Source organism: Girardinichthys multiradiatus, chromosome 11 (assembly GCF_021462225.1).
Source record: "Girardinichthys multiradiatus isolate DD_20200921_A chromosome 11, DD_fGirMul_XY1, whole genome shotgun sequence".
Lineage (NCBI taxonomy): Eukaryota > Metazoa > Chordata > Actinopteri > Cyprinodontiformes > Goodeidae > Girardinichthys > Girardinichthys multiradiatus.
This window is the reverse complement of record NC_061804.1, coordinates 579,071-606,023: the sequence shown is the minus strand read 5'-3', so window position 1 is coordinate 606,023 and position 26,953 is coordinate 579,071. Positions and strand designations below refer to the sequence as shown.

Sequence of the window (26,953 nt, the reverse complement as noted above, 5' to 3'; positions counted from 1 at the left end):
GCTGCAAGAATACGCACGCTTCATACATGAGGCCCCCCATCTATAAGAACCAAAGAAGGGGAGAAAGTTCAGTCCCTCACATGACCTCTGACCCATGGGTCCGCTCGTTTTGGAGACCGGGGAAACTGGCGGCGCAGATGGAGAGGAGGGAACTGAAGGTAGACTGCTTCATGAATCCTGTCAGACATTCAGTTTTTCTCCACATCAAACTTTAATCATAGATCGACGTCATCATAAGCTTTCAGAACCACAGTGTCATTTCTGCTGGTCCTGGTGAGCCAGAACTACATCAGGACTTTTCACATAGATTAATAAAGGCCTAAAAGCCAACTTCAATCTGAAATCCAAGTCCTCACAAACATCTCATTCCTTCCCTGATGATCTCCAGGGTGATGTGGACCACAGATTACCACAGAAGGTGTGAGGCAGCTGACTGCTGGGAACATCTAAACACCGTGGAGACGCTCAGCGTAAAGCTGCATGATGGATGCATCGTAGCTGCTGGGGTCACCGAGGTCTCCTGACCCATGATGATGACTGGCTAATATGCAGATTTATGTTCTGAGTATTGGAGAGACCGACCCGCCGCAACCACATCGTCCCTGTCCAGTTCCAGGTGTGAACCAGTCTGGGGTTCCTGGTAACCGGCTCTTGCCAGCATTAATTAGCTGACAGGTTTGTGTTTAACATCAACAGTTAATGAAGTCTCAGCCTGAAGACACTTTTAGGAACCTCATGATTCTGTGAAATGATCCAGAGGTCCGGGATATCTCATCCAGCGCTGAGCGCAGTAATACCTGCCGTCCTGGATGGCCTGACCTGTCATCAGATGTTCTCCACCTCACTCACCAACACCTCCATTTCTGCCTCTTTTCTCCTGGTTGCCATTGGTAACCATGAAATAACACTGATCAGCCGGCTCATTAAAAACACATCGACCTTCTATGGTTGGATGTGGGCGTGTAGAAGCCAGAACACGAGGAGGAACCTGGTAGCAAACGTTGAGGAGAAGCTGCTTGATGGTTTTATGAGGCTGAGGTTTCTTTGATGAACGTAGACTTTTAGTATAGATCCTACACAGATCCTACAATTACATACATAGAATGGAACCATGTTTGATCTGCCATCAGAAACCTAAAAGGTTCTCTGAAGCTAGGAACATCTGAGCAGGTGCAGTTCAGCCTGTGGGCAGCAGGTGGCAGCAACACATCTGCTCTGCTCTTGTACTCATGTTGAAGCTTTATTGAGACATTTTAACAGAACCAAACAACTGAAGGCAACTTTGACCCAAAATGTTCAGTAGAAGATTTATTTTGCAGCCTTAAGGTTAGCATCACTCCTCAGGCTCAACACTCTGCTGCTCCTGGTTCTCCTCCTGGCTCTTTCCATTATTCTCCTCCTCCTGAAGATCCTTTTTGTCCACTGCTCCTCTGTCCTCTTCAGTGAAGGTGTTTTCTCCATCATAAATTATGTCCTCAGGGTTCGGAGCAGGAGGACAGAACTCCTCCTCTGGGAGAATCTTCTGGAAGATGGATTCAGCCTGAAAACACAGAAGAAGTGACCTGGAGACGGGTTTCTGAAGGTTCCTGTAAACCACAAGCAGGTCTGAGAGAATTCAGCTAGAAGGCAGAAAAAACTAAATACTCCCAACTTCCCCATCATGACACTGAATGCAGCATCTGCTGTGAGGTTGAAGGAGGATCTCAGCAGCTTCCAGATGCTGTCCAGCTGTGGGAACCATCAAACCACTGCAGCTCCTAACTGGACCTCAGGTTTTACAGTAAAGGCATCCTGCAATAACCCCTTTAAACCAGCAGGGGGTGTTGACTTGATTCAAACAGACATCGCAAAGAACTGTTCTTCAGATCCAATTTAAGATTCAGTAACAATTCAAACTTGAGTTCTGTCCAGTAGAACCAGGATCGTTCCTCAGCAATGAGCCAATCAGCAGGTTTGTCTCACCTGTTTGACGGCGTGTTCGTGTCCCAGGTCTCCATCTGGACCACAGCAAATGTACACATTAGATGGCAGGGAGTGACCTTCGACCTGCAGTGTTGAGCCGTCGGCCATGTTGAAGTAGAGACACCAGAGGACTGAAGGACGCTGGTCTGAGAACACAAGGACAGTACAGGTCACATGGGTGGGTGGAGCCATCTGAGCAGAACATCAACATGAACAGATCTAAGGCCGTCAATAGAAACAACTAGCAGCACGATGAGGAGGAAGCAGGAGTGAGATGTTTGGCTCCACTCCTGTACCAGCTGAGATGGATCTGCAGCCTCCTTCATTCATCTCCTGCTGATAAACGGAGGTTAGAAACGATCAAGTCTAAGAGATGATTGGTTGAGATTTAAGTCATCTGCTCACAGCTCAAACATTCATTTTTGCTCCAAATCAGTTTCCTGTTCAGTCGAGCTCAGAAATCTGGATGTGACCTTTGACAGAAATATTGCTGAGCACATGGTGTCTAGGTGTGAACTGGAAATTATTTGACATGCTTTTATTTAATCTCCAGTGGATTGTTGCATTGACCTTTAACCTGTTGTAACAGATCTGCTGTGGATCGCATTTAGACCAGCGTCTGCAGGAGGACTACCAGGGATCAGCAGGAGAGCTCACATTACCACCGGTTCATTTTAGGTTTACCTTTAAACTTCTTGTTTAGCTTTCAGGGCCCTGCTCGGTCAGCTCGGTCAGATTTTAAACCAGACCTCTAAGTAAACAAAAGGACTACATCTGGAAGTCTACCAGGGTTGGGCGGTAATAAGGTAATACCTGCGGTATCTTTCAAAAGCTACGGTATCAGTTTCAATACCGTCATTAAATCATTAAAACATATAGGAGATAAGGATTAAATATAAGATAATTAAATTAATGTCGAAAAATGTATCTATGTCCAGCAGCACATACAGTACAGACCAAAAGTTTGGACAAACCTTCTCATTCAAAGAGTTGTCTTCATTTTCATGACTATGAATATTGTAGCTTCACACTGAAGGCATCAAAACTATGAATTAACACATGTGGAATTATATACTGAACAAAAAAGTGTGAAACAACTGAAAATATGTCTTATATTCTAGGTTCTTCAAAGTAGCCACCTTTTACTTTGATTACTGCTCCGCACACTCTTGGTATTCTGTTGATGAGCTTCAAGAGGTAGTCACCTGAAATGGTTTTCACTTGACAGGTGTGCCCTGTCAGGTTTAATAAGTGGGATTTCAAGCCTTATAAATGGGGTTAGGACCATCAGTTGTGTTGTGCAGGAGGTGGATACAGTACACAGCTGATAGTCCTATTGAATAGACTGTTACAATTTGTATTATGACAAGAAAAAAGCAGCTAAGTAAAGAAAAACGAGTGGCCATCATTACTTTAAGAAATGAAGGTCAGTCAGTCCGAACAATTGGGAAAACTTTGAAAGTGTCCCCAAGTGCAGTCGCAAAAACCATCAAGCGCTACAAAGAAACTGGCTCACATGAGGACCACCCCAGGAAAGGAAGACCAAGAGTCACCTTGTAATTTGTATTGTAAAGTAATCAAAGCAAAAGGTGGCTACTTTGAAGAACCTAGAATATAAGACATATTTTCAGTTGTTTCACACTTTTTTGTTCAGTATATAATTCCACATGTGTTCATTCATAGTTTTGATGCCTTCAGTGTGAAGCTACAATATTCATAGTCATGAAAATAAAGAAAACTCTTTGAATGAGAAGGTGTGTCCAAACCTTTGGTCTGTACTGTATGTGGGATATGCTTATGGTCTAGTCTGTTGCTGGAGCCCTGAACTCCGCTGATCAGGGTCTGTTCTTAGTCCCTTAGACGCAGGTTAAGACCCGTAGGGTCATGTTTTCTGTTCATATCTCAGAAGATGAAAGCATGTTTGAAACCAGGAACGGAAGAAGAACACAGATGAGACCCAGAACCTCAGATCCATCATCTCAGAGTTATTAGGTGTCTCTGATGTTTCTGCAGATAAAGGAGCTGTAGGTCAATTCTCTCTCCTGGCTGCAGACTTCCACAGCTGCTCCTTTTAGATCTTCTGCTACAAAGTCAGAAACATGGCGTCATGTTGTGGTTCTGACTCACCTTACTGTGTTTAAGGCAGAACCAGCAACAGGTCCAGATCAACTTGCCTCCTAAACATTAAATATGGTCAGAGCCCACAGCTCTCCTGAACCCTCATTATCTGCCTTGGTTAGTCAGCTTGGTTTCCCTCTGGGTCATAATGTTATGCACTAACTTGATCTCTAAGGATGTATTCACACCAGGAAAGTTCTTTGGACCAAAAGCTAACTGTATTTTTTTCATTTGGTGCTGTTTGTTTTCACATTGTACTTTTTAAAAGTAAAGTATTACTTATAATCAAAGCCACGCGGGTGACGATCATTGTTCCCATTGGACAGAAATGACGGGGGCGGGACAGAACACAGACCTGGACATGGAGGAAAACATCTGTAGATGTGCTGCGTTCAGCTCCTCTGTTCTGCATATTTATGTCGTTATTAAAGCTGTAATATTATTATGAAACTGAAGAGCAGCTCATTCAACACAGACTTTGAGACGTTCTTTTTCTTTCTGCTTTCGGTGGAGGAGGACGTTTTTTCTCTGTCTCCTCCCATATCTGCCCTGCTTCAGCTCTGTGTCTTGTCTTCTTTTTAGAGCCTCTTCTTGCATATCTTCCAAATTCTTAGTTATGGATTTGGTCAGCTGGTCTCTCAATGCAATTGATAAAATTTTCTCGAGGAGAAGACAGGGTGAAGGAGAGCTCAACTTGTCCAGACGGGACGCTTTTCTCTGGATACACGATGGACTCCTGGCAGAAGTGGAGGATTGTGTGTCTGTCGATAATGTCAGTCGAGGATGTGGAAGATGTGTAAATAATTGGATGTTTGATATCAGGATTTCTGCTTTTTGGAGTCAGCGGTTACCTGGCATATCGAGAAATTCGGAGAATGTCAGCAGCTGTTCTGGCCATTGTAAGGCTGCCTGGCATGTATGATGAGATCTTCAGAGCGATCAACACTCAGACTGAGATGTTACGTGAGCTGAATCGCAGACTGGATGTGTTCCTTACACAGGATCGCAGGCAGGTTGCGGTTCTTGGACTCAGGGGTGAAATGGGATAAATCTTGGAGAAAGTTGTTCGCTTAGATCTGGCAGAAAGACCAGGAATTTGGCTGTTTGGATTCGCCTTTGAGAAGAACCAGCGAGACTCTCAAGGCTGACGGAAAATTAAGAGTCAGTTTAACCCAAATAAGTGTTGTTTTTCTGAATCTCGCTCCCCTGCACAGCCTTGATGGCTGGTTATCTTCAACTTCTCCTGGAAGTTATGTAACCATGACGCTCTGCTCCCTCTGCCCCCTCCCTTCCCTGAGGACATCTGTGGACCTGCTCAGAACTGTGTGGCCGGTTGATGAACATTACACCGTACCATCAAGGACAATGGCCTCTGTGACAGTGCTTCATGGACTTACTTTGCACACACACACTTACACACACACACATGCTCAAGATAAACATATGCACCTCCTCACACCACCTTCACCGTTCCCGGCATGATGTTGTTTTGTCAACTTGTTGCTTCTTTGTTCTGAGGTTTTTTGCAATCTCAAACTGTATCCTGCTAAGGATAAAGTGTGAAATATGATTTTTCCCTCTACTTACCTAATGTGGTCTCTTTTCTCATCTAACAAGGGCAGCGCCTGTGAGTGGGCAGCAAAGCCTCGGTGACCCGTCTCCCTTGTCTTGTGTCATGATGTATGTTTGGATGGGTTCTACTGGACTTCTAATTTCCCCTCGGGGATCAATAAAGTATCTTTGAATTGAATTGAATTATAATGTTGGAACCCCGTTGGAGAACGCGTGATGAACGCCGACGTTCTCTACGTGCCTTGTCCCACAACAAGCCGGTAGCGTTGCTAAGCAACACACACCTTTGCTACCGGCTACGGTGGCTTTTTTGTCCAAAGAGACGTACGCTTTTTGTAGTTGGTTCGGATCGGTGCCGGTTTGTATTCAGACCATAAGCGAACCGCACCAGAGTCCGTTTGGAAGCGGACCGAAACCACCACAAAAATTAGGTCTCGGTCCGGTTGTTTGATCCGGACCAGGGTTCGCTTGAGTGTAATTCACACCTGCACAAAAGGGACCAAGGGGGGAAACGAACTCTGGTCCGTTTAAAGCAGAATACACCCTTAGTGTGTATTCATACTTGCCACTTTTGGTCCGGACCAAACAAGTGGACCAAAGGACTTTCCTGGTGTGAATACATTTTGTATAATTTGATGTTTTTTTATTGTTGTAATCTGTTGATGTCTCACCACACCAAACTAGGTCCAGATGCTGCAAATGATTCATTTGACAGGAAGTGATGATTGAGGTCACACACCGAGCTAGACATGATGTTAGAACTTCACCAGTAGTGCTGCTGTGTGTGTGTGTGTGTGTATTACCTTCGTCCTGAGACTCTGTGGTTCTGTACATCCTGGTTACCACCGGCGACAGGTCCTCATGTGCGGAGCCAACTGACTGACAGGTGAGATGGACCAAATCTGCTCAGAGACAGGAAACAGGTTTTAGCTGATGGTGGGAGACCAACAGTTGTTGCCTTGGTTACAGACCCACAGCCATCTCTACGGTAACAAGCTCAGGGAACTAAATTGTTTGAAATATTTTAAGAATTTATTCAGAAAGATTCAAAGTCAATCATCAAACATCTTCAACTACAAGAACTGATGGTTCCTCTTTTGGATCTGCCATGTCCTGGACAATGAGTATCTTCACCAGCATGTTTCTGCTGCTGTTTCATTAGGTCCCATGAAGGCTGCTATAGAAGTTCCTACACCTTCACAGAATCACAAGATCCAAGAGGAGGAGATATTCTGAGAGTTACTGGTGACATCTTCTGCTGTTCACTGGTGCTCAGATGTTTCAGTCAGCAGCTTCATCTTCACTCAACCATAGCTGAGTGAAGATTGGAGTGAAAACCAGGTTATCTGATCAGTTCTGGACAGAGGTTCTGTTGAGCCCTCTGAGATGTTCACCTCCTGCTTGAATCAATCTCTGCTGCAGCCAAAAGGATTTGACTGCATCAGAAATATTTTTTCTGAGGAACGCTCAGATCAGAGGTGATGATCCACATCGTTATTCCTTCAGGGTTGTCTCTGTAAGAGTTTCTGTTCATCTTGCTCCTGCTTCATCATCCTCATCATTTAGTTTTCATTCTCAAGCCCCTAAAAGTTTCAGCAAAGCTCTGCATGAAGAAGCTCATCAGAACCTGCCAGAGTCATGTTTAATGCATCATCTAACCTCTTCTGGAACCTTCAGAGGCTGCAGGTTAACTCACATGTTCCAGGGATGCAGGTCATCGAGGACGAGCACAGCTCCACCATCTTAACTGCAGGACATCCTGCTGCAGGTGGAGGAACTGTTACCATGGAGATCTGCAGAGACACAGTGGGTATACAGCTGACTGACAGCTGATGACAGATATCCTCCAGCAGGATCAGATTGCTGTGAATAAGCCCCGCCCATGTCCCGTTTTCTGGTCCAATCAGGATTTAACTGCGAGTCTGATGCAGGTTGATCATGTTTCTGACCTCACTAGATTCTGTTGGTTCCTCCCGCTTGAGCTCAGAACCAAACAAGAAACCTTCAGATTATTTTGAGATGTGGATAAAAATATTGAAATATTTCAATAAATTATAAAATACATTTTATGTGAACAACAGGAGAGACTAAAGCGGTTGCTAGGCAACCGGATAATCCACATGTTAATTAGAGAGTGACATCATGACCTTTATGTACTTTAAACCTTAGTTCAGGCAAACTATAATAAATGAATGAGAACTAGTTCAAGTTGGAGCTGTGAACTATGAAAACGAATCAGTTCAGTTCAACCCGTCTAGTTCTAGATGAACCGGACCAGCACTGGCTGTGAATGCTTTTTTCTCTGACAGCATCACCTCCTGTTAGAACATCCTGCTGACCTCAGCAGATTTATCCACCTGAACAGAAGATGATCACATGCAGGTACTGAAGCAGGTGGAGCAAGTATTTAAGGTGGAGTTACCTGCTGATCAGAGTCTGAGGGCAGAACTGACGAGTCTGTGATGAGGATGGCTCGGCTCAGATACCTGAACACAGACATCATCGTCATCTTCATCCACAAGGAACAAACTCAGGACGAGCTACAAGTTTCCACTGATTGGTTCTCACCTGGGGGGCGTGGCCATCTTCGTACTGTCTGCATCCAGGTAACTGTTCTCTACAACAACATGGCTGCAGCTGATTCGCTGTCCTCGGCTGTCGATCACCGCCTTACACCTGAAAGAGACGCAGTGATGTCACAGATGGAGAGCGTGAGTTTTAGTAGAACTAGCAGTAGGAAGAAACGTGATCCTGAGACTCAGATCCATCATCCACTTTGGTCTCATTGTTTCCGTGTGAGAGAATCCACAGAGATGTTTGATGTGTTTTTAATGGGCCGTGCCCTTTGACCTCTCAGTATGTAACGTCTCCTTACACAGCAACCACATCTGAATTCTGCAGCTGTGTCTTCATCTCTCTGAACTTCTCTGCAGACAGATTCACTACATGCAGCTAGAGCTGCTCCCATCAGGTTTTTACTCTGACATCTGACCCAAACGGATCTGTGTTCAGTCAAATGTTCAGAACCATGAAATGAGAAATGTCTGATTACCCAGTTTGTCAACACCAGTGACTGTCCACTGTCTCTACATGCTCATCCAGGAGGAGTGAATGCTGCAAGTCACTGACTGGATGCAATCTGCTGGGTTTCCTTAGATAGAAAAACTTTTTATCCAATTTGAATAAATAACTGAATCTGTTTGTCAGGATCTTCACAGAAAAAGTCCGTTCAGTCCAATCAGACAGATTCTGAGTCCGTTCTGTTCATTCTAATTGATTCGAATTGATTCAATGTAGCCAAGTTCAGTTAATTATTCAACCTGGTTAAAAAGTTTCTATCCAAGGAAAACCAGCAGATTGCATAGAGTCAGTGACTTGCAGCAATCCCTCATACTGAGCATGCATGTACAGTTCTGTTCAAAATACTAGAGTCCAACTAGACCGACCCGATCACTGTTCCTGGTAGAAACCATAGTATCACATGGCAAACTATTCGCTAGCAGGTGTAGTAGAGTCATCAGCCTCTTTTCCGTTGCTTGTAGAAAGCCCTAGTTGCGTTTCAATACACATTTACCCGGCTAATTTCACTTTCCTGGAGCTTTATCTTCATGGGTGAATGGTTCTGGTGTGGAGTAAGTCTTTCCAGATTTCTCCGGCATTGTTAAAGCGATGGGGTTGTGTGCAGCGAGGCTTCGCACCAGCAGCTGTAGTAATGGTGGAGGTTAGGGTTAATTAATGGTTTCTAAGTGACAAAGTAGACCTTAAAACTTCATCTGTGCAGTCAGTTCAAGAAGGAGGCTACTTTGAAATGTTTTTACTACGTTTTCGGAGCAGCAGAGCTCCGCTTACGGGCTGGTCTGGCTGCTAAACTAAGCCAAGCTAACTGGGCGGTTGGACTGGGACTCGCCACTAACCTTCTCTTCTCTTGTCCGGCTCTCTGGGATTTCCTGCTACCTGTTATCTGTTTGTGGCGGCTGAAAGTGAATATAAAGTGCTTAGTAGGAATGTGTCTGCTCTACTCTCTGTACATTGTCTACTTTATAGAAATATTTGCTTCTGACTAGACAGTCAAGGTATTCATTCCCTGTAATTCTGGACTTATTATCAGTTTTGTTCACTAAAAACATTTTTTTGTAGTTATCCGAGTTTACCTGATGATAATAAAAGAAAAATACGTGTGTTCATCACAGTTTAGTAGTTACTGTAAATGAATCATTCAGTTGTAAAGCAACAACTCTAACTAAAAAATGTAAAATTTAACTTTTCCTGCTTATGGATCCAGAACAACTTAAGGAATAATGGGAGGAATTAATCAACTTCATAACTTTAAAGCTGCTCATCATCTATTATTTATCAGTTAAAGAAGAACTAATTTATTAGCTAGGAGTCTTTTAAAAGGAGTAATGCCATCTGCTGGACTGAAGGTGTAGTGCAGTTTTCTTCACTACTTCCCCCAGACGTCATCAGCCAGATTTCAATAAATGGTTCATGGTCTTTCTGAGCAATGGAAACACAATTCCCTGGGATTCCTTTGACCCGGATAAAACAAATCCTGGAGCTTTAAATTCTGGGGTGGAAAACAGAAAACCAACAGAACCACCACTCATTATCTCCAGGCTCCTGAGTGTAAGTGAATCATTTATTGAAAGAGGATTGTTCTAAATAATAGCGGTGTGGAGTTCAGTTACTGAGGTCCTTCGTTCTGTGAAGAACCAGGAGTCCATCAGGTGGCCCTCATCTAAAGATGACTCCAGCACATGTTGAACATGTATTTCTCTCTGAAAACCTGACAGAAATGGGTTGTTTCAGACATTGTTCAGAAGAACAGCCTACTTTGATTAGGACATTGAGTGGAGAGGGTAAAACGTATAAAGAAGTGCAGAGAATGATAGACTGCTCAGTAAAATGATCTCCAAGGCTCTAAAATGGAAGCAAACCCAGAGAGACGTGGAAGAAAACCAGAGACTACCGCTGGAGTGGATGAAGAACAACCAGAATGACAGAGACTCAGCCAATGATCATCTCCAGGGTGATCAGAGAAGATCTGAAGGTAACGATGAAGACTGAGACAAATAGAAGACATCTGTTTGAAGCTAATCTATCAGCAAGAAGCCCCATAAAGTCCCATGGTTAAAGAACGTGCTGAAGAGGATCCAGTTTGCCAAAGAACACGTCAACTGGCCTGAGGAGACATGGAGAAATATTTAGTGGACCTCATGAAGGTCAGATCGTTCTCTTTGGGTCCAAGAGCTGCAGACAGTTCATCAGATGACCTCCAAACACTGAACTGTGTCCACTCTGAAGACAGTGAAGCACGGTGGTTCAAGCATCATGATGTGGGGACGGTTCTGTTCCTGTTGTGTCGGGTCTGTTTATCACAGACATGGAATCATGGGTCAGCGTCATAGAGACAGGTCATGTTGCCTGATGCTGAAGAACTGAGTCAACAAGACAACGACCCAAACACATCAGTAAGCGAGCTGCATCCTGGTTCTAGACCAACAAAACCAAAGTTCTGGAGGGCCCGGACCGTGATCCGACTGAAACCTTGTGGGGTGACATCACAACTGCTGTTTCTGAGGCAAAACCAACAAATGCAGAGAAATGTGGAATGGGCCAGAACACCTGTTCACAGGAGCCAGAACCGGGTCGACTCCATGTAGCACAGATATGAAACAGTTCTCAGAACCAGTGGTTCTGCAACTGAATATTATCTTAGTGATTCAGTGTTTCTTCAGTTGATCCAGTGAAGAACAGTGAAGACGCTGTTATGTTGAACCAACGTTGATGTTTGTTCCTGGTTTGAGTTAGAAGATCATGTCCAGAGTTCCAACGCATGGAGATAAAAACTATTCTAAGGGTTCTGAGCTTCACTCACGGTTAAACTCATCGCTGGCATTCTGGACTCAACTGTAGCAACAGTGGAGAGGAAAACTCTCCTTTAACAGGAAGAAAACCTCCAGCAGAACCAGAACCAGGCTCATTGGGAGCAGCCAGCTGCCACAACTGACTGGGGGTTTGAGAGAACAGAGCAGACTGATCCATGAGTACTTTCTATGTTACCTGTGATGCAGTGGATGGCAAAGGTTTGATCATGAAGTTGGTTCTGACTTAAGTTCTGTAGGAAGTAGAGGAGGATGATAGGCTGGGATGAAGATGAACTCAGGTTCTCAGTGATTGATTCTGGAGCCTGAAGCTCCGCTCAGAGTTATTACTGGGAATAATGAGGCACACACCGACTCATCCATAACTTCTGACACACACACACACACACACACACTGGAGGCCAGAGGAGGAGGAAGGTCTCACACACATTATACAAACCTTGAGGTTCTCTACAAAGCTTTTAGCAGGTGACCTGATCCAGAGACCACAACAGGTCCAATCAGAACCAAGGCTCAGAATAAAATCTTTGGAAACTTTCCTGATGATTCATTGAAGCATGTGAGCTGGCCAAAGGTCCAAACAGCTCTCTCTGGGAAACATTGAGAAGTCCATTTTCCATTTAGGAAAACCATCCATTTCTGTGCTGTTGTCTTGAGAACTGGGTCAGGTACTGGTACTCCTGGATCAGTACTTCTGTGTTCTTTTGTCTCTCTGTCCTTTTCTCTCAAACCCCCAGTCAGTTGTGGCAGCTGGCTGCTCACACTGACCCTGGTTCTGGTTTTGTTGGATGTTTCTTCCTATTAAAGGGGAGTCTGACCAGCAACATTTCTCTCTAGTCTGGGAACCATAACGCTGAGCAGAACTCTGAGGGTAACTGAGCCAATTATTGGGACTCGCCGACCGTTCACAAGCTGACCCAAAACAGATGCCAGTTAAGAGCAAAGAGATCCCTCTCACCCGGGCCGCAGACCGGTCCCTCCACTCACCCTAACCGGTCCCCAGGGTTAGCTAACCTGACCCGATGCTTTTATTCTGGCAGTCTCCCTCACAACAGCTGCTTTCTGTCACATGCAGAGTCACGGACACACTGATAGATGATAACAGTAACCATGACAACAGCAGCTGGTTGATGATGCTTGGGTGTGACCTTCCTGATGTCAATCAGTCATGTGATCAGGCAGTTGATGGGGCAGCAAACAATGATAGAGACACCCTGAGAAAAACAAAGAATGAGGTGGTGGGGGGGGGGTAGTCATTCCATCAGACAGGAGGAGGAGGAGGTGATGAAGAGTACCACAGATTACATTATGATCTTCATTTCCTCTCCATAAATTGAATATTTTAGCCATCATAAATTATCGTCCAATCATGGCTTAGAAGGTCACATAAAGTGGTGGTTGCCATGGCAGCATAAGCAGCCAATCAGAGAGCGAGGACTGTTATTATTTATTTAACCTTTAAAGGTGAAGAAGAAGATGGATTATTACTTATGGGGCGTTGTAACGGGTTAATAATCTGTTATAGTCAAGATGGCTGCAGGACAAGGAGGCACACACACGCACACACACACACACACACGCAGCTGATCCTTGGCAGGTATGTCTACTTGTCTAGAAGTTTGATCCGGTCCTGTCCCAAACGGACCATTTTGTCTCTTGGTGTTGTCCTTCCTCTAATCTGTTTCAAACATCTTTTCAGACTTCAGTCCAATCTTGACCATCTTCTGTATGTTGATCCACTGAACTCTGACCTCTGTTGTGTTGAGGCTCCAACGGATTCCAAACTGAATGGACTTCTGGTTCTGAACAGATTCGGTCTCAATCCGTCACAGAAAGGGTTTAGCTGAGTCTGACTGACAGGAAACAGATGTTGGTGAGTTTCTGACACCTGAACAAAGTGGAACCATGGTTACCTGTTGGTGTCCTTGTCCACGATAAGACAGCGGACCGAGTGTCTCAGACAGTAGATCCCTCCGAACACGGCGCTCATCCTGAAACAACAGGTTAGAAGGACAGTTAGGGTTGGATCAGAGAGGACACAAAACTAAATCTCCAACTATGACTGGCCCACAGGGTCCATTTCACTGCATGCTTGGTTCTGCTGGCTGATTCTCAGAGTCTGACTGACCAATCAGAGGCAGCTGTCTGCCTGACCCCTCCCCTGGGTGCCATAATAACACACTGATGTCCCAGCATTAATGTCACATTATTAAACTGTGAGTACACACACACACACACACCTGCTGATCAGTGTGTGTGTTCTGACCTTTGTAACTCAATCAGCAGGTGATCATCACACACAGAACTGATTAAAAAAAACAAAGCATTAACTAGAAATCCCACACACACTTCAGGTGTGTCAGTAAAGTTCATCAAACTTTCACATGACCTTCTCTCTCACACACACACATCTGTGTTTTACCATCTTTATGAGGACTTTTCAGTTACTTCCATCGACTTCCATTCATTTTTCTAACCCTCACCTTCACTAGTTCATAACTCACCATAACCCCCTAACCAGTTCATAACTAACCCTAACCAGTTCATACCTCACCAGTTCATACCTAACCCTCACCAGTTCATAACTAACCCTCACCAGTTCATAACTAACCCTCACCAGTTCATAACTAACCCTCACCTGTTCAAAACTAACCCTCACCAGTTCATACCTAACCCTCACCAGTTCATAACTAACCCTCACCAGTTCATAACTAACCCTAACCAGTTCATACCTCACCAGTTCATACCTAACCCTAACCAGTTCATACCTAACCATCACCAGTTCATCCCTAACCCTAACCCCCTGACCAGTTCATAACTAACCCTCACCAGTTCATAACTAACCCTCACCAGCTCATCCCTAACCCCCTAACCAGTTCATAACTAACCCTAACCAGTTCATAACTAACCCTAACCAGTTCATCCCTAACCCTCACCAGTTCATAACTAACCCTCACCAGTTCATACCTAACCCTCACCAGTTCATAACTAACCCTCACCAGTTCATAACTAACCCTAACCAGTTCATACCTCACCAGTTTATACCTCACCCTAACCAGTTCATACCTAACCCTAACCAGTTCATAACTAACCCTAACCAGTTCATAACTAACCCTCACCAGTTCATACCTCACCAGTTCATACCTAACCCTAACCAGTTCATAACTAACCCTAACCAGTTCATAACTAACCCTCACCAGTTCATAACTCACCCTAACCAGTTCATAACTAACCCTCACCAGCTCATCCCTAACCCCCTAACCAGTTCATAACTAACCTTAACCAGTTCATAACTAACCCTAACCAGTTCATAACTAACCCTCACCAGTTCATAACTCACCCTAACCAGTTCATAACTAACCCTCACCAGCTCATCCCTAACCCCCTAACCAGTTCATAACTAACCCTAACCAGTTCATAACTAACCCTAACCAGTTCATACCTAACCCTAACCAGTTCATACCTAACCCTAACCAGTTCATAACTAACCCTAACCAGTTCATACCTAACCCTAACCAGTTCATAACTAACCCTAACCAGTTCATACCTAACCCTAACCAGTTCATACCTAACCCTAACCAGTTCATAACTAACCCTAACCAGTTCATAACTAACCCTAACCAGTTCATAACTAACCCTAACCAGTTCATAACTAACCCTAACCATAACTCAATTCACACCTTAGTCCTAAACCTGACCCATGACCCAACAACAACAATTAAAAAAGTGAGGACCAGGAAAATGTTCTCACTTTGCGATAAAAATACAAAAAATAGTTCTCACTCAGCAACAAGTACAAGAACACACATACACACACACCCATACAAATATTTTCCAAAAAGGTTAAAGGTTATTCAAACACAGCCGCCTCCATCAATGCCGATGTAACCTTGGTTTAATAAAGCCAACCATCTCCAGATATCTGCCGAGGAACATGTAGGACCAGCTTCTCATCCTGAAATGGCGAGACAGGACACATGAAGAAGAAACGAATGGATCAGTCTTGGTCTCCATGTCTGCTTTCACACTCATCTCACTGAGGAAGCACGCAGAAATGATTTGTGTTTTCACAGAGAGGGTTGTAGAGCCGACAGAGAAGAACCTTCTGGAAGCAGGGATGGTTATGTTCTTTCAAGAAGATCCTTCCAGAGAATCTTCTGCTTGAACATTTGATCATACCATCTTCATACTCAATGCATTTTCGATGTCCTCAACAGCCTACCGTGTTTACATCTGTGTATTTAGAAGAAGGTTCCAGGTCCGGCTGGACCCTGAGAATATTAACTTCTCTCCACTTCAGTGGAAAAATTTCCTTTCCTGTTTCTTCTGTTTGAAGAAGATATTGTGATCCATCAGATGGTTCTAATGAAAATATTTTTGCAGATAATTTCCAGGGGATGTGTGTGTGAACCATAAATCAGCTCAAAGGTCCACTGTGAAGAACCTCTGTTTCTCTGACTGTCCCATACGGACCCTTAGCATGGAGGCCCCATGTTACCCAGTAGGTCCAGTTTTAAGATGAGAAATCCAGCTGTGTTTAATCCACACAATTAATCAGATGTTCTGACCCACTGCAGCTGCTCTGCAGGACAAACACCGCTCCTCCTGTGGAAGCTAATGGTCTGTCCAACATGTCCTGAGAGTGGACGCTGCTTCACTGGGACAGAAAATAAACTGAACACAGAACCACGGCGAACCAGATTAAACAGAACCGTCACGTTGAAGCTGATTGGTCTCTTAACTTCAACATTAAGCCTTACCATGACAGGGGTCGGATCAGAGCAAAACCCTGAGCAGAACATCTTCATCCTCCCTGTGTGAGCAGCAATATCCGCTCAGCATCATCAGACGCCCTCCTCATTACTATTCCTGCCTGGTTTTAATCCAGAAGCTGCAGTCAGTGCAGCTCACAGAGCAGAGCAGGACTGGCTGCTGGTTGCAAAGGTCAGCAGGTCGAACCTGAACATGTTTACATCAGAGAAGATGTAAGAAGATGGACACAAAAACTGACTAATTATTCATTAAATTTCCATGATCGAAATTTTAAAACTCCTATTAGATGACAACATCCACCCACCCATCCATCCATCCACCCCTCCAAAGAGTCTGTGTTTTATGGCCTAGACCCTCCTTGAGTTCAAAGGTGACAAAGTTATCTAGGAACAGACCTAACTGCTCTTCCTGAGACATCACCCTAAATGATGAGTTTTAACCATTAAACTTCTGATAACGGTTTTACAGCTTCCTCCTCTAACAGATGTTCTGAGGAGTGAGGTAACCTAAAGGTCATACACTTTAGAACACTTAATAAAAGAATTTCCATTACACAACCCATCCATCCGTGCATCCATCCACCCCCCCATCCATCCACAGGGAGCAACAGGTCCAGCAGGAAAACCCAGACATCCCTCTCTCCAGCTCATTCTGGAGGATCCCAAGATTTTTCCAGACATGATGGGATCTATAGACCCTCCAGCAAGTTCTGGATCTTGCCCAGGTTCTCCTCCCAGTGGGACAAGGCCTCCAAGGGTAGGAGCCCAGGAGGCATCCTGATCACATGCTTGAACCACATAACCTGACTCCTTTCGATGCAGAGCAGCGGCAGCTCAACTTAGAGCTCTCCCCTGGATGACGGAGCTCCTGAGCCCATCTCTAAGGCTGAGTCCGGCTGCCCTCCAGAGGAAGCTTGTATCCATGATCTCATTCTTTCAGTCCTGAACCATATCTCATGACCAAAGCTGAGAGTCGGAATGTAGACGGACCGATAGTTCAAGAACTGCGCTCTTTCCAGAACAGCTCCCACAGTACTGCAGATGAAGCCCCAGTCCACCTGTCCATCTCCTGCTCCATCAAGAATTGGCCAAGGCCCCGCCCTCACCTACCCACCACCCAACTTGCATGACACCTAATTTCGATGTTCTTTCTGTAGGTTCTTGGGCTTACATCGGCCAAGCCCCAGGAGCCACAGTTCAACCACCAGGAGCTCACCATCGAGCCTCCTTATTGGTCAGCCATTTTGATATGGCTGACCACCACATCTAAGGTGTTATTTCAGCAGCTTACCTGGAGCAGGCAGTACCTGCCGATAGGCTACCGCCTCGGCAACGGCTAGTTCTCACCTGCAGAAGCATTGGGGGATCTCTCCAAGGCCATAGACAGGAAAAAGGAAGGGAGTGTTGCCATAGCGACCCAGGCAACGCAGGAAGTGACGTGTGGAAGCCAGACCTTCCTCTGTGGGTGTGTCTTCTGCTACCATGGCAATGGAATGAAGCAGGAAGTGTTGCAGGCTTTCCCCCAGCTGTTGGTTACGCAGGAATTCCAAATATGGTCGACCGTTGTAGGCTGAAAGTAGGAGTATAAGACTGGATTACCCATGATGCCTTGAGGTGAACTGTATTCAGGTATGTTTGTACTCGTTACACCCGGTATGAACTGCTGGAGGACACATCCTGATGATGTCAGCAGAAGGACGCATAATGAGCCTCACCTGTCTGCTCCTCAGTCTCCTCCATACAGGAAGTCAGGAAGCGCATCAACTTCCTCTTCTCAATCACCGATAGCTGACGACTCGCAAACACATCAGCTCTGCTGCAGGGAACCTGACAGACAGGTGAGACGCAGACAGGTGAGAGGCAGACAGGCAGTAAACAAAGAGACAAACAGACTGTACCAACCTGCTCTACGTTGCCATGGCGATAGGTGAGTATCCTGGTGACGTTCTTGAACTCAGCGTAACGACTGACATTTGATTTGATGAGCAGATCGACCAATGAGCCGCGAGAGAATAACAACTGAGAAAGAGGAGGAAGGTTCACTGTTCCTGGATCAGTGTCATTCAGGTGTTTCTCTGGTTAATATGTGACATCACCAGACATTTCTGTGACATCATCAACTCACTGCATGGAACTGCAATGTGTTTAATGACTGGAATCTGAATCTATGTAAATGGCGGAACTGATTATATGTGGTTCTGTCTAGAAACTGGATCTGTTTGACTTGTAAAATGCTTTGAGACAACATTTGTTGAACTGAACTTATCCTATGATGTTTCTGTGACATCATCATCCCTACATCACCTGGTGTTCCTCTGAAACTTGTCGGCTAACTCCTGACATTCTCTAGGTCCAAACTCAGTTGCTGCATCCTTCTAAGGACCGGTCTATGTGGATCGGGTCCTCCGATGGCCGCAAAAAGCTCCTTAAGTCCCGGCGTAGCTTCTGTTGCCTAGCAACCGTGATGGGGTAAAGCACGGAGCTGTGAAGCCATAAAGATGGAGCTAAAAGGTTAATCTGCTGTCTCCACGGTAACTGAACATGGTCCCAATTTTCTCCTTTACATATTCCTGATGGCTTATAATCCTATTTTGTTTAAGATATTCTTGTTTAATAATCTTTTCATTTTATTTTCATTCATTGATTGGCCATTTAAAATGTTCGAAATTATTTTTATGTTCATGATATAAAAAAATAAGACTGTAAATAAAGTATATTGATAATGACAAAATGGTAACAAAGTTCAAATCAGTTTATTTGTAGAGCAAAATGATGATGATAATAATAATAAATAAAGCAAACATTAACCATTAAATATCATCTGACTGAATTATATCTGGATTTAACTTCCACCCATTGGTTAAACCCACTGGAAGTCTGAGAAAGATGGGCCGGGGGTCAGGCGTCCTCCCTCGGTACTGCCCGGTCAGCTGACAGCTGGGAGGAGAACTGTTAGTGCGGCGGAAATCTCTGAACACATTGGAGCAATTAAGTGATACCTTGATAAATTGAGGCGATATTTCAGTTTTCACAGCTACATTCTCGTCTAAAAACATTGAAAAGTTCATTTTGTTTCACAGAAAGTGTAATATATCCAACTTTATTCACAGCTTTTTCATAGCTTTTCCCTTCCGCCACGGCTACTTTGGTTTCAACCACTACGACCCACAATGAATCATGGGATAGGGTGGGCCACGAAGGATACACCAGACCCATCCTTCAAATCTGGGAAAAGAGGGACGCATTTGTAGGAGCCTTTGAATTTTTACGTGGTGACGTAATCGTAAAATGCAGCCTTTGAAGGAAGCAGATCCTGAATTTGGACAAAGCCTTTATGTTGTTCTGATGTTTTATGACATCACATCTGTGGTTACCTTGGAGACCAGGTCAATGTTGAACCTGCGTCCTTCTTTCACCAACTGAGCATAGCTGATCTTCTTCCTGACTGGCTCTGATGGGTTTGAAGGAGAAGAGGGGAGTGGCTGGTCAGCCTTAGGCTCCTCCCCTTCTGTCTGAGCAGGCTGTGATTGGTTTATTACAGTTAGTTTCAGATGATCAGACATTATTAAGCATCATCATCATTGCACTCTTCCTCACCTGGTCCTCCTTCTCTGCAGCTCCAGCTTCCTCCTCCTTTGAATCTGCAACATGTTTGCATCTTCCTCATTAATAGAAAAAAAAAAAAATCAAACAGTCAGAAAAATAATGAATGTTAATGAAAATAAAACCTGCAGATTCTGTCTCTGAAGACTCTTTAACTGCATCTTCATCAGCTGCTTTTTCTTCCTCTGTGGTATTTGGAGCTTCCTCCTCCTCCTCACTGAGAACAATTATTGACAATGTAATAATCAATTATGTTATACAAAGTTACAGTAACTCACAACTATAATTAGATTCACATATTCGATCATTAAAGCCTTGTGGTAAATTAGAAAAGCAGAGTTTACCTGGTGAAACTGAACACCTGCAAGTTAGTGATGGAGGCGGAGTCTGAATTTGCAAGGTGTATTAGCTCCTCCCCTTCCTCCATTAGACTGGACCAATCCTTGACTTCTTCTGGCTTGGGCTCCTCCTACCAACAGACAGAGAGTCAAAGGTAACAGAGATCCTGATGATGAGCTGGTGATCAATAATCAATGATCTCACATTCTGCTCCTTGATCCAGGTGAGCAGGCTGTTAAAGGTGAAACTGGCCCAGTTAGCTGCATAATAACTCCTCCTGAGAACACATACAGGTAGCTGTTAATGAACAAGCATTTCACTTTAAAAGCACTCCTAGATATTATTGTGACACTGATATTATTGATGATATTCAATAATATTCTGACTGACCTTTAAAAACTCATGTTTGCATCATTAATATTTGCATTCATTAACTAAACTCAGAATCACAATAAACTTTATTGCCAGGCAGTCCTTCACATGTACGAGGAATCTGCTTCGGTGGTAAGGTGCTACACGTGGACAAACATACATAAATAAATGTGGAAATATGTAGTTACGATTATGTAACATCACTCAGCTCCACCTCAGTGTGTCATAAACCAGAGATGAGAAAGAAAATCATTCAGCACAGCAACAGTAAAATAACAGGTCAATCACAAACACAGAACAAATCGTTTTAGCTTTTATTTTAACTAAAAAAATAAATCAATCCAATGTAAATTATTCTCATCCCAACAGAAAACCACATTTATAACGTCTCAACTCTACGTATCTGTCACTGATAGACTAAAGCTCACCTGTCCAGGTGAAGAACTCTTTGTCCAACCCTCGAACAGGCAGCCGCTACCACTGATTCAGCAAGACCTGATCAATCAATAACCAATATCAATTAGTGGTGCAGGGGACAGCAGGAAACCATGACTGATACAAACACATTCATCCTGAATTATTCATCATGACAAGCTACAGGAAGCATGACAGAAGTGAGAGCTAGAAGTATGACCACCAGGTGGGAAGGAGACGAGTTAAACGGGCCAGTCTCAATTCTTCTTTTTCATTTCCGTACCCAGAAGAACCAGAAATCTCATAGACTTCCTGGTGTCCTATTCAAAGCACCGGCAGTAGTGATGCAACGTTGGTGAACAAATCGATTGTTTTGAACAACTCCTTACCTTGCACAACATGACTTGAGTCCTAGTTAGTGAGAGCCTTCTTTGTTTTTTTACTACTTTGCATGCTTATAATGGTACTTCTTCAATTTAATTTAATTTTAAATATGATTTATATTACGTAGGCAATTAAACACAAAAACTGAAAGGGGGGTAGGTATGAGCATGCAGCACGCATGTTGACTGCTTGTTGTCGTCATGTGTCATGGCGGCAGGGTGTGCAACGCTGGGATGCAGACGCAGGCTGAGATGCAGACGCAGGCCATGAAGGATGCAGCTGCAGGCTGAGATACAGGCTGAGATGCAGACTGTGATGCAGGATGCAGACGCAGGTTGCGGTGCAGGCCGAGACGCAGACTGCCATGCGAGCTGCGATGCAGACGCAGGCTGAGATGCAGGCTGCAATGCAGACTGCGATGCAGGATGCAGCTGCAGGCTGAGATACAGGCTGAGATGCAGACTGTGATGCAGGATGCAGACGCAGGTTGCGGTGCAGGCTGAGACGCAGACTGCCATGCGAGCTGCGATGCAGACGCAGGCTGAGATGCAGACGCAGGCTGCCATGCGAGCTGCGATGCAGACGCAGGCTGAGATGCAGGCTGCAATGCAGACTGCGATGCAGGATGCAGCTGCAGGCTGAGATACAGGCTGAGATGCAGACTGTGATGCAGGATGCAGACGCAGGTTGCGGTGCAGGCTGAGACGCAGACTGCCATGCGAGCTGCGATGCAGACGCAGGCTGAGATGCAGGCTGCAATGCAGACTGCGATGCAGGATGCAGCTGCAGGCTGAGATACAGGCTGAGATGCAGACTGTGATGCAGGATGCAGACGCAGGTTGCAATGCAGGCTGAGACGCAGACTGCCATGCGAGCTGCGATGCAGACGCAGGCTGAGATGCAGGCTGCAATGCAGACTGCGATGCAGGATGCAGCTGCAGGCTGAGATACAGGCTGAGATGCAGACTGTGATGCAGGATGCAGACGCAGGTTGCAATGCAGGCTGAGACGCAGACTGCCATGCGAGCTGCGATGCAGACGCAGGCTGAGATGCAGGCTGCAATGCAGACTGCGATGCAGGATGCAGCTGCAGGCTGAGATACAGGCTGAGATGCAGACTGTGATGCAGGATGCAGACGCAGGTTGCGGTGCAGGCTGAGACGCAGACTGCCATGCGAGCTGCGATGCAGACGCAGGCTGAGATGCAGACGCAGGCTGCCATGCGAGATGCGATGCAGACGCAGGCTGAGATGCAGGCTGCAATGCAGACTGCGATGCAGGATGCAGACGCAGGTTGCGGTGCAGGCTGAGACGCAGACGCAGGCTGCCATGCGAGCTGCGATGCAGACGCAGGCTGAGATGCAGACGCAGGCCATGCAGGATGCAGCTGCAGGCTGAGATGCAGACAGAGACGCAGACACAGGCTGCGATGCAGGATGCAGCTGCAGGCTGCCGTGCAGACGCAGGCTGCCATGCAGACGCAGGCTACCATGCGGGCTGCGATGCAGACACAGGCTGAGATGCACACGCAGAGTGAGATGGAGGCTGAGATGCAGACGCAGGTTGCGATGCAGAGTGTTTATGGACAGAGGAGGAGGACAGTCACATTGTACTCGTTGCTGCAGGACAAAACAATGAGTGGTTCATGTTCTGGTTCATGTTCCCAGCTAAGCTTTGTTCATGATTAGTGCCTTAATTATTATTTTTAATGGTGCAGTTTTTATTTCTGCCAAATAAATTCAGATGCACTTTTTTCTCTTCTGTTTTGATTTATTTTGCTTCTTTATTTTATTTCTGTATTACATATAGCAATAAAACGCTATTAATCCACACACCGTAAAGAATTACGTGGATTTTGATATTTATGTTTTTATATTTAATTTCCTGGAAAATATATACATAAAGATGTTTTGCATGAAAATAGTGTTTCTATTTAGCACTTTTTAAATAAAATCTATTAATCTTACCTAATACAGATGATTCAGCTTTAGTTGTGAATTTCACCAACACATGCCAGGTTTCCCAAAAATGTATATATTTAATACTGCATTAGGGATCGTTCTTCAAAAAATATGCACATTTTCAAAAATGGATCATTTCAACGGCTCTTTGAAATGAATGGATCCTGAAGATCCGGTTCCCTTCAAAGAGCCATAAGTCCCATCTCTAACCGGCAGTCTCACAGGTAGCACCACAGACAGTAGGACAGTCCCTGCAGGGTTGCAGCTTTCAACATCTGCTTGATCATCATCCAAATAAAACACTAACTGAACATCATAGACTTGTGGTTTTTAGTATAACAATGACCATCAGTGGGACCCTTTGTGGGGTTCCTTGAGACGACATTGTTATAAATAAGCTCCGTTTAACTAAATAATCTGAACTGAAACTATCTGTGTAGTTATGCTGCTATAGGCTTAGGCTGCTGGAGGACACAATGACCACTTTCACCCTCTTCGCTACATTCTCATACTACTCTCCAATTTTGCATTGTTTGCTGTTATTTCAGCTTTTAACTTTGTTCTCTCTTTTCTCTTCCTAGAAGCTACACCTGGCCTGGCTCTGTGTCTACCTGTGATACCTTTCTGGAGAGGGGCATCGTCCGAGCTTCTGCTGGCAACAACTTAATGCTCACCTTCTACAGATGATCCACATGGCCCTGTCGTTTAGTGTTTAACCCTTTCTCTCTCCTAGACATGGCTACTGACTGAGCTTCTACTGTGACTAACTCTATGTGCTCTCTTTCAGACTCTAACCTTGAAAACTGGCTCAGAGTTTATCTGTTCTTTCTTTCTAGATGAAGCCACTAAAGGAGCTACATCCATTAACATTTACTTTTCCTTCCCATAGAAAGTACTCCTGGATCAGTGCTTCTTTGTTCTCTTTGTGTCTCTGCTCTGTTCTCTCAAACCTCCAGTCGGTCGTGGCAGATGGCCGCTCACACTGAGCCTGGTTCTGGTTCTGCTGGAGGTTTCTTCCTGTTAAAAGGGAGTTTTTCCTCTCTACTGTCGCTACATGCATGCTCAGTATGAGGGATTGCTGCAAAGTCAACCCCAGTGACTGTCCACTGTCTCTACATGCTCATCCAGGAGGAGTGAATGCTGCAAGTCACTGACTGGATGCAATCTGCTGGGTTTCCTTAGATAGAAAAACTTTTTATCCAATTTGAATAAATAACTGAATCTGACTGAACTGTTTAATGGTTACGATTAATTGGAATGAATGAACTTAACTGTTGTGAAGAACCTTGAGACGACATGTGTTGTGAATTGGTGTTATATAAATAAACTGAACTGAATATTAATATACAGACTTATGCAACACATTGCAGGTAAACAATGTGATATTTGGCTCCAGTGTAAACATTTTTATTTATTTCATCAGTTTTTATATACAGGTTTCTGTAAGTTAAATTAATAAAAATGTGTTTTAAGGCCTATTATTAAGCTTTAATCAACTAAATAAGAACATGATAACTGCAGCAAGTTAAATGGAACTTTTCAACTGAAGTTGGTGTTTTTAAACTCTAACATGTTCCAGGAAGCCTTAGAGTCTTCGGTTTCCAGTCAGAACCTGTTAGAAGATGAAAAGCCAGCCGTGGAAACCATAACAGAAACATTTTGGTTTTATTTGCTAAAACATGCAAAGGCCAGTTTCAGGAGCTCATTGTAAAAACATTGAAGGAGCAACACATGAACAAATGTTGAAATTTCAGACATAATTACATCTAATTTAAACCTAGTGAGGAAAATCTGGACCTGCTGCATGAAAGGCTCTTTAGACCCAAAACTGAGATGATTAAATCTGAGACTTTAAAGGCCAGGCAGAACCAACGTATCAGACAGGTGACCACAACATCCACATGAGCGGTCTGTGGATCTGGTTCTGACACGTTCCCACCAAAAGTGGTGCTCTGCTGAGGCTGATGCACGGATCAACGGTTCTGTTACTTTTCATTCTAATAAAAAGAAACCCATGCTGTTGTACACTAATACTGGGACACACCCAGCAGCCCGATCAGCAGTTAGCTCCGGTTAGCTTCTGCTAGCCTCCTGTCAGATTGAGCACAGCTTTGTTGTCACCATCAGCCTTTGACTCGGTTCAGCCCATCACAGCATTCATGTTTATCATGTTTCTGGCATCCATCATCTAACACAGCAGCCAGACTGTTAGCTGCTAGCCGCTGTCATTGGAAATGCATTGATTGTTAGCCTCAAGCTAATGCCTAGGCTAATTCCAGCTCCTGGTCCGGTTTAGACTAGTTTAAAACGGTCTTTAGGGATGTTTTGAATCGAGTCAGAACCAGGACACAGTTCCAAACAAGACCCAAGGCAGATTATTTTAGAAAATCCAGTTGAGGGCATACCTGTGCCCAGAATGACGATGTCAAAATCAGCAGGCAGATCCTCGGCAGCCATGTTGGCAGCAGAAACAGTCATGTGACCAGGAGTGATCCACGAACGGGTTTAATCACTAAAATATAAGTATATAGATATTTTTAAAACTAAATCTCATTCTTTTAGATTTCTGTCATGTTTATCTTTATTTTATTTTATTTTTTGCCTTGAGTTGACTTAGAGGGAAAATAAATTAACGGTGGTTTAATGGCAAAAAAACCTGAAACAAATATGAAATATTTGTGACACCTCCTTGTCTTCTTGTAGCCTCCGAGCCTCTACAGTGTAGAGGGTGTAGAGCTGGTCCCGTGTTCCCGGCTGGGACGAAAACCACACTGCTCCTCCTGAAGCTGAGGTTTGACTGTTGGCCAGACTTTCCTCTTCAATACCCTGACATGGGCCTTCCCAGGGAGGCCGAGGAGAGTGATGCCCCTGTTTTTGGAACACATCTTCCGACCACCCCAGTCTGCCAGTCCAGAGGCACTGTCCCTGACCGCAGATGCGTCAGCCATGACAGCTCCACAAAATCTAGAGACTTGAGGTACTCATAGCGGATCTGTTCTGCCCCCAAGGCCTTGCCACCACGCAGCTTCTTGACCACCTCGGTGACTACAGCCAGGGAAATGAATGAGCCCCAAGTCTCTGCTTCCTCCAAGGAAGGCTTGATGGCCTCAAGGCCGACCACTAGTCCTTCCCCATGGCTGAGTTTTTGACTCTGTTCTTTAGGTGATAGAAGGCCGACCTGTGAAGAACCTTGAGACGACATGTGTTGTGAATTGGCGCTATATAAATAAAACTGAATTGAATTGACCGTGGCAAATAAGGCACGAGCATTATTAATGTTTTTGCTCATGATCTCAGAGAAGGTGTCAGGATTCTGGAGACATCCAGATTGTGTTTCAACAAACTTCAACTAAACTGTTCTTGTTTTCTGAGTGTCTCTGCATGTGGGTTAAGTTGGTAATAAGAACCTTGACAGAAGAAAGATTCTCTTGCATTTTTCAGTTGTAGGTTATATCTGTATAGTCTCTCTTTATAGATAATATAGTGAACCTGGAGTCCAGTCTTTCTCCACCTGCGTTCAGCTTTTCAACACTCCTTTATTTTCTCTTCTGACTGGTGGAGCATTTCTCCA

At 44.5% G+C, this 26,953-nt stretch overlaps 1 protein-coding gene across 1 annotated transcript; it reads right to left on the bottom strand.

Annotated features, from left to right (window-relative positions):
• Window positions 1–1,227: 1,227 nt before the first annotated feature.
• Window positions 1,228–25,880, bottom strand: chm (CHM Rab escort protein). The gene is made up of 17 exons (XM_047379808.1): window positions 25,788–25,880; window positions 21,052–21,118; window positions 20,456–20,528; window positions 20,257–20,381; window positions 20,038–20,129; window positions 19,907–19,950; window positions 19,684–19,830; window positions 18,212–18,328; window positions 18,025–18,136; window positions 17,657–17,879; window positions 13,451–13,528; window positions 8,221–8,328; window positions 8,075–8,138; window positions 7,349–7,445; window positions 6,456–6,554; window positions 1,963–2,108; window positions 1,228–1,540 (listed from the first exon to the last, which is right to left on the bottom strand). The coding sequence occupies exons 1-17, from the start codon at window positions 25,858–25,860 to the stop codon at window positions 1,334–1,336; spliced, it is 1,872 nt and encodes a 623-aa protein (XP_047235764.1). The 5' UTR covers window positions 25,861–25,880; the 3' UTR covers window positions 1,228–1,333.
• Window positions 25,881–26,953: the final 1,073 nt, after the last annotated feature.

Bases quoted from the DNA above. Each gene is read 5' to 3' on its own strand.
- chm (XM_047379808.1), bottom strand. From the start codon at position 25,860: ATGACTGTTTCTGCTGCCAACATGGCTGCCGAGGATCTGCCTGCTGAT. The intron at 18,329-19,683 runs GTAACCACAGAT...CCTCTTTCTCAG, and splicing joins ACATTGACCTGGTCTCCAAG to TTGTTATTCTCTCGCGGCTC. The intron at 17,880-18,024 runs GTGAGGCTCATT...TCCTACTTTCAG, and splicing joins GGAGACTGAGGAGCAGACAG to CCTACAACGGTCGACCATAT.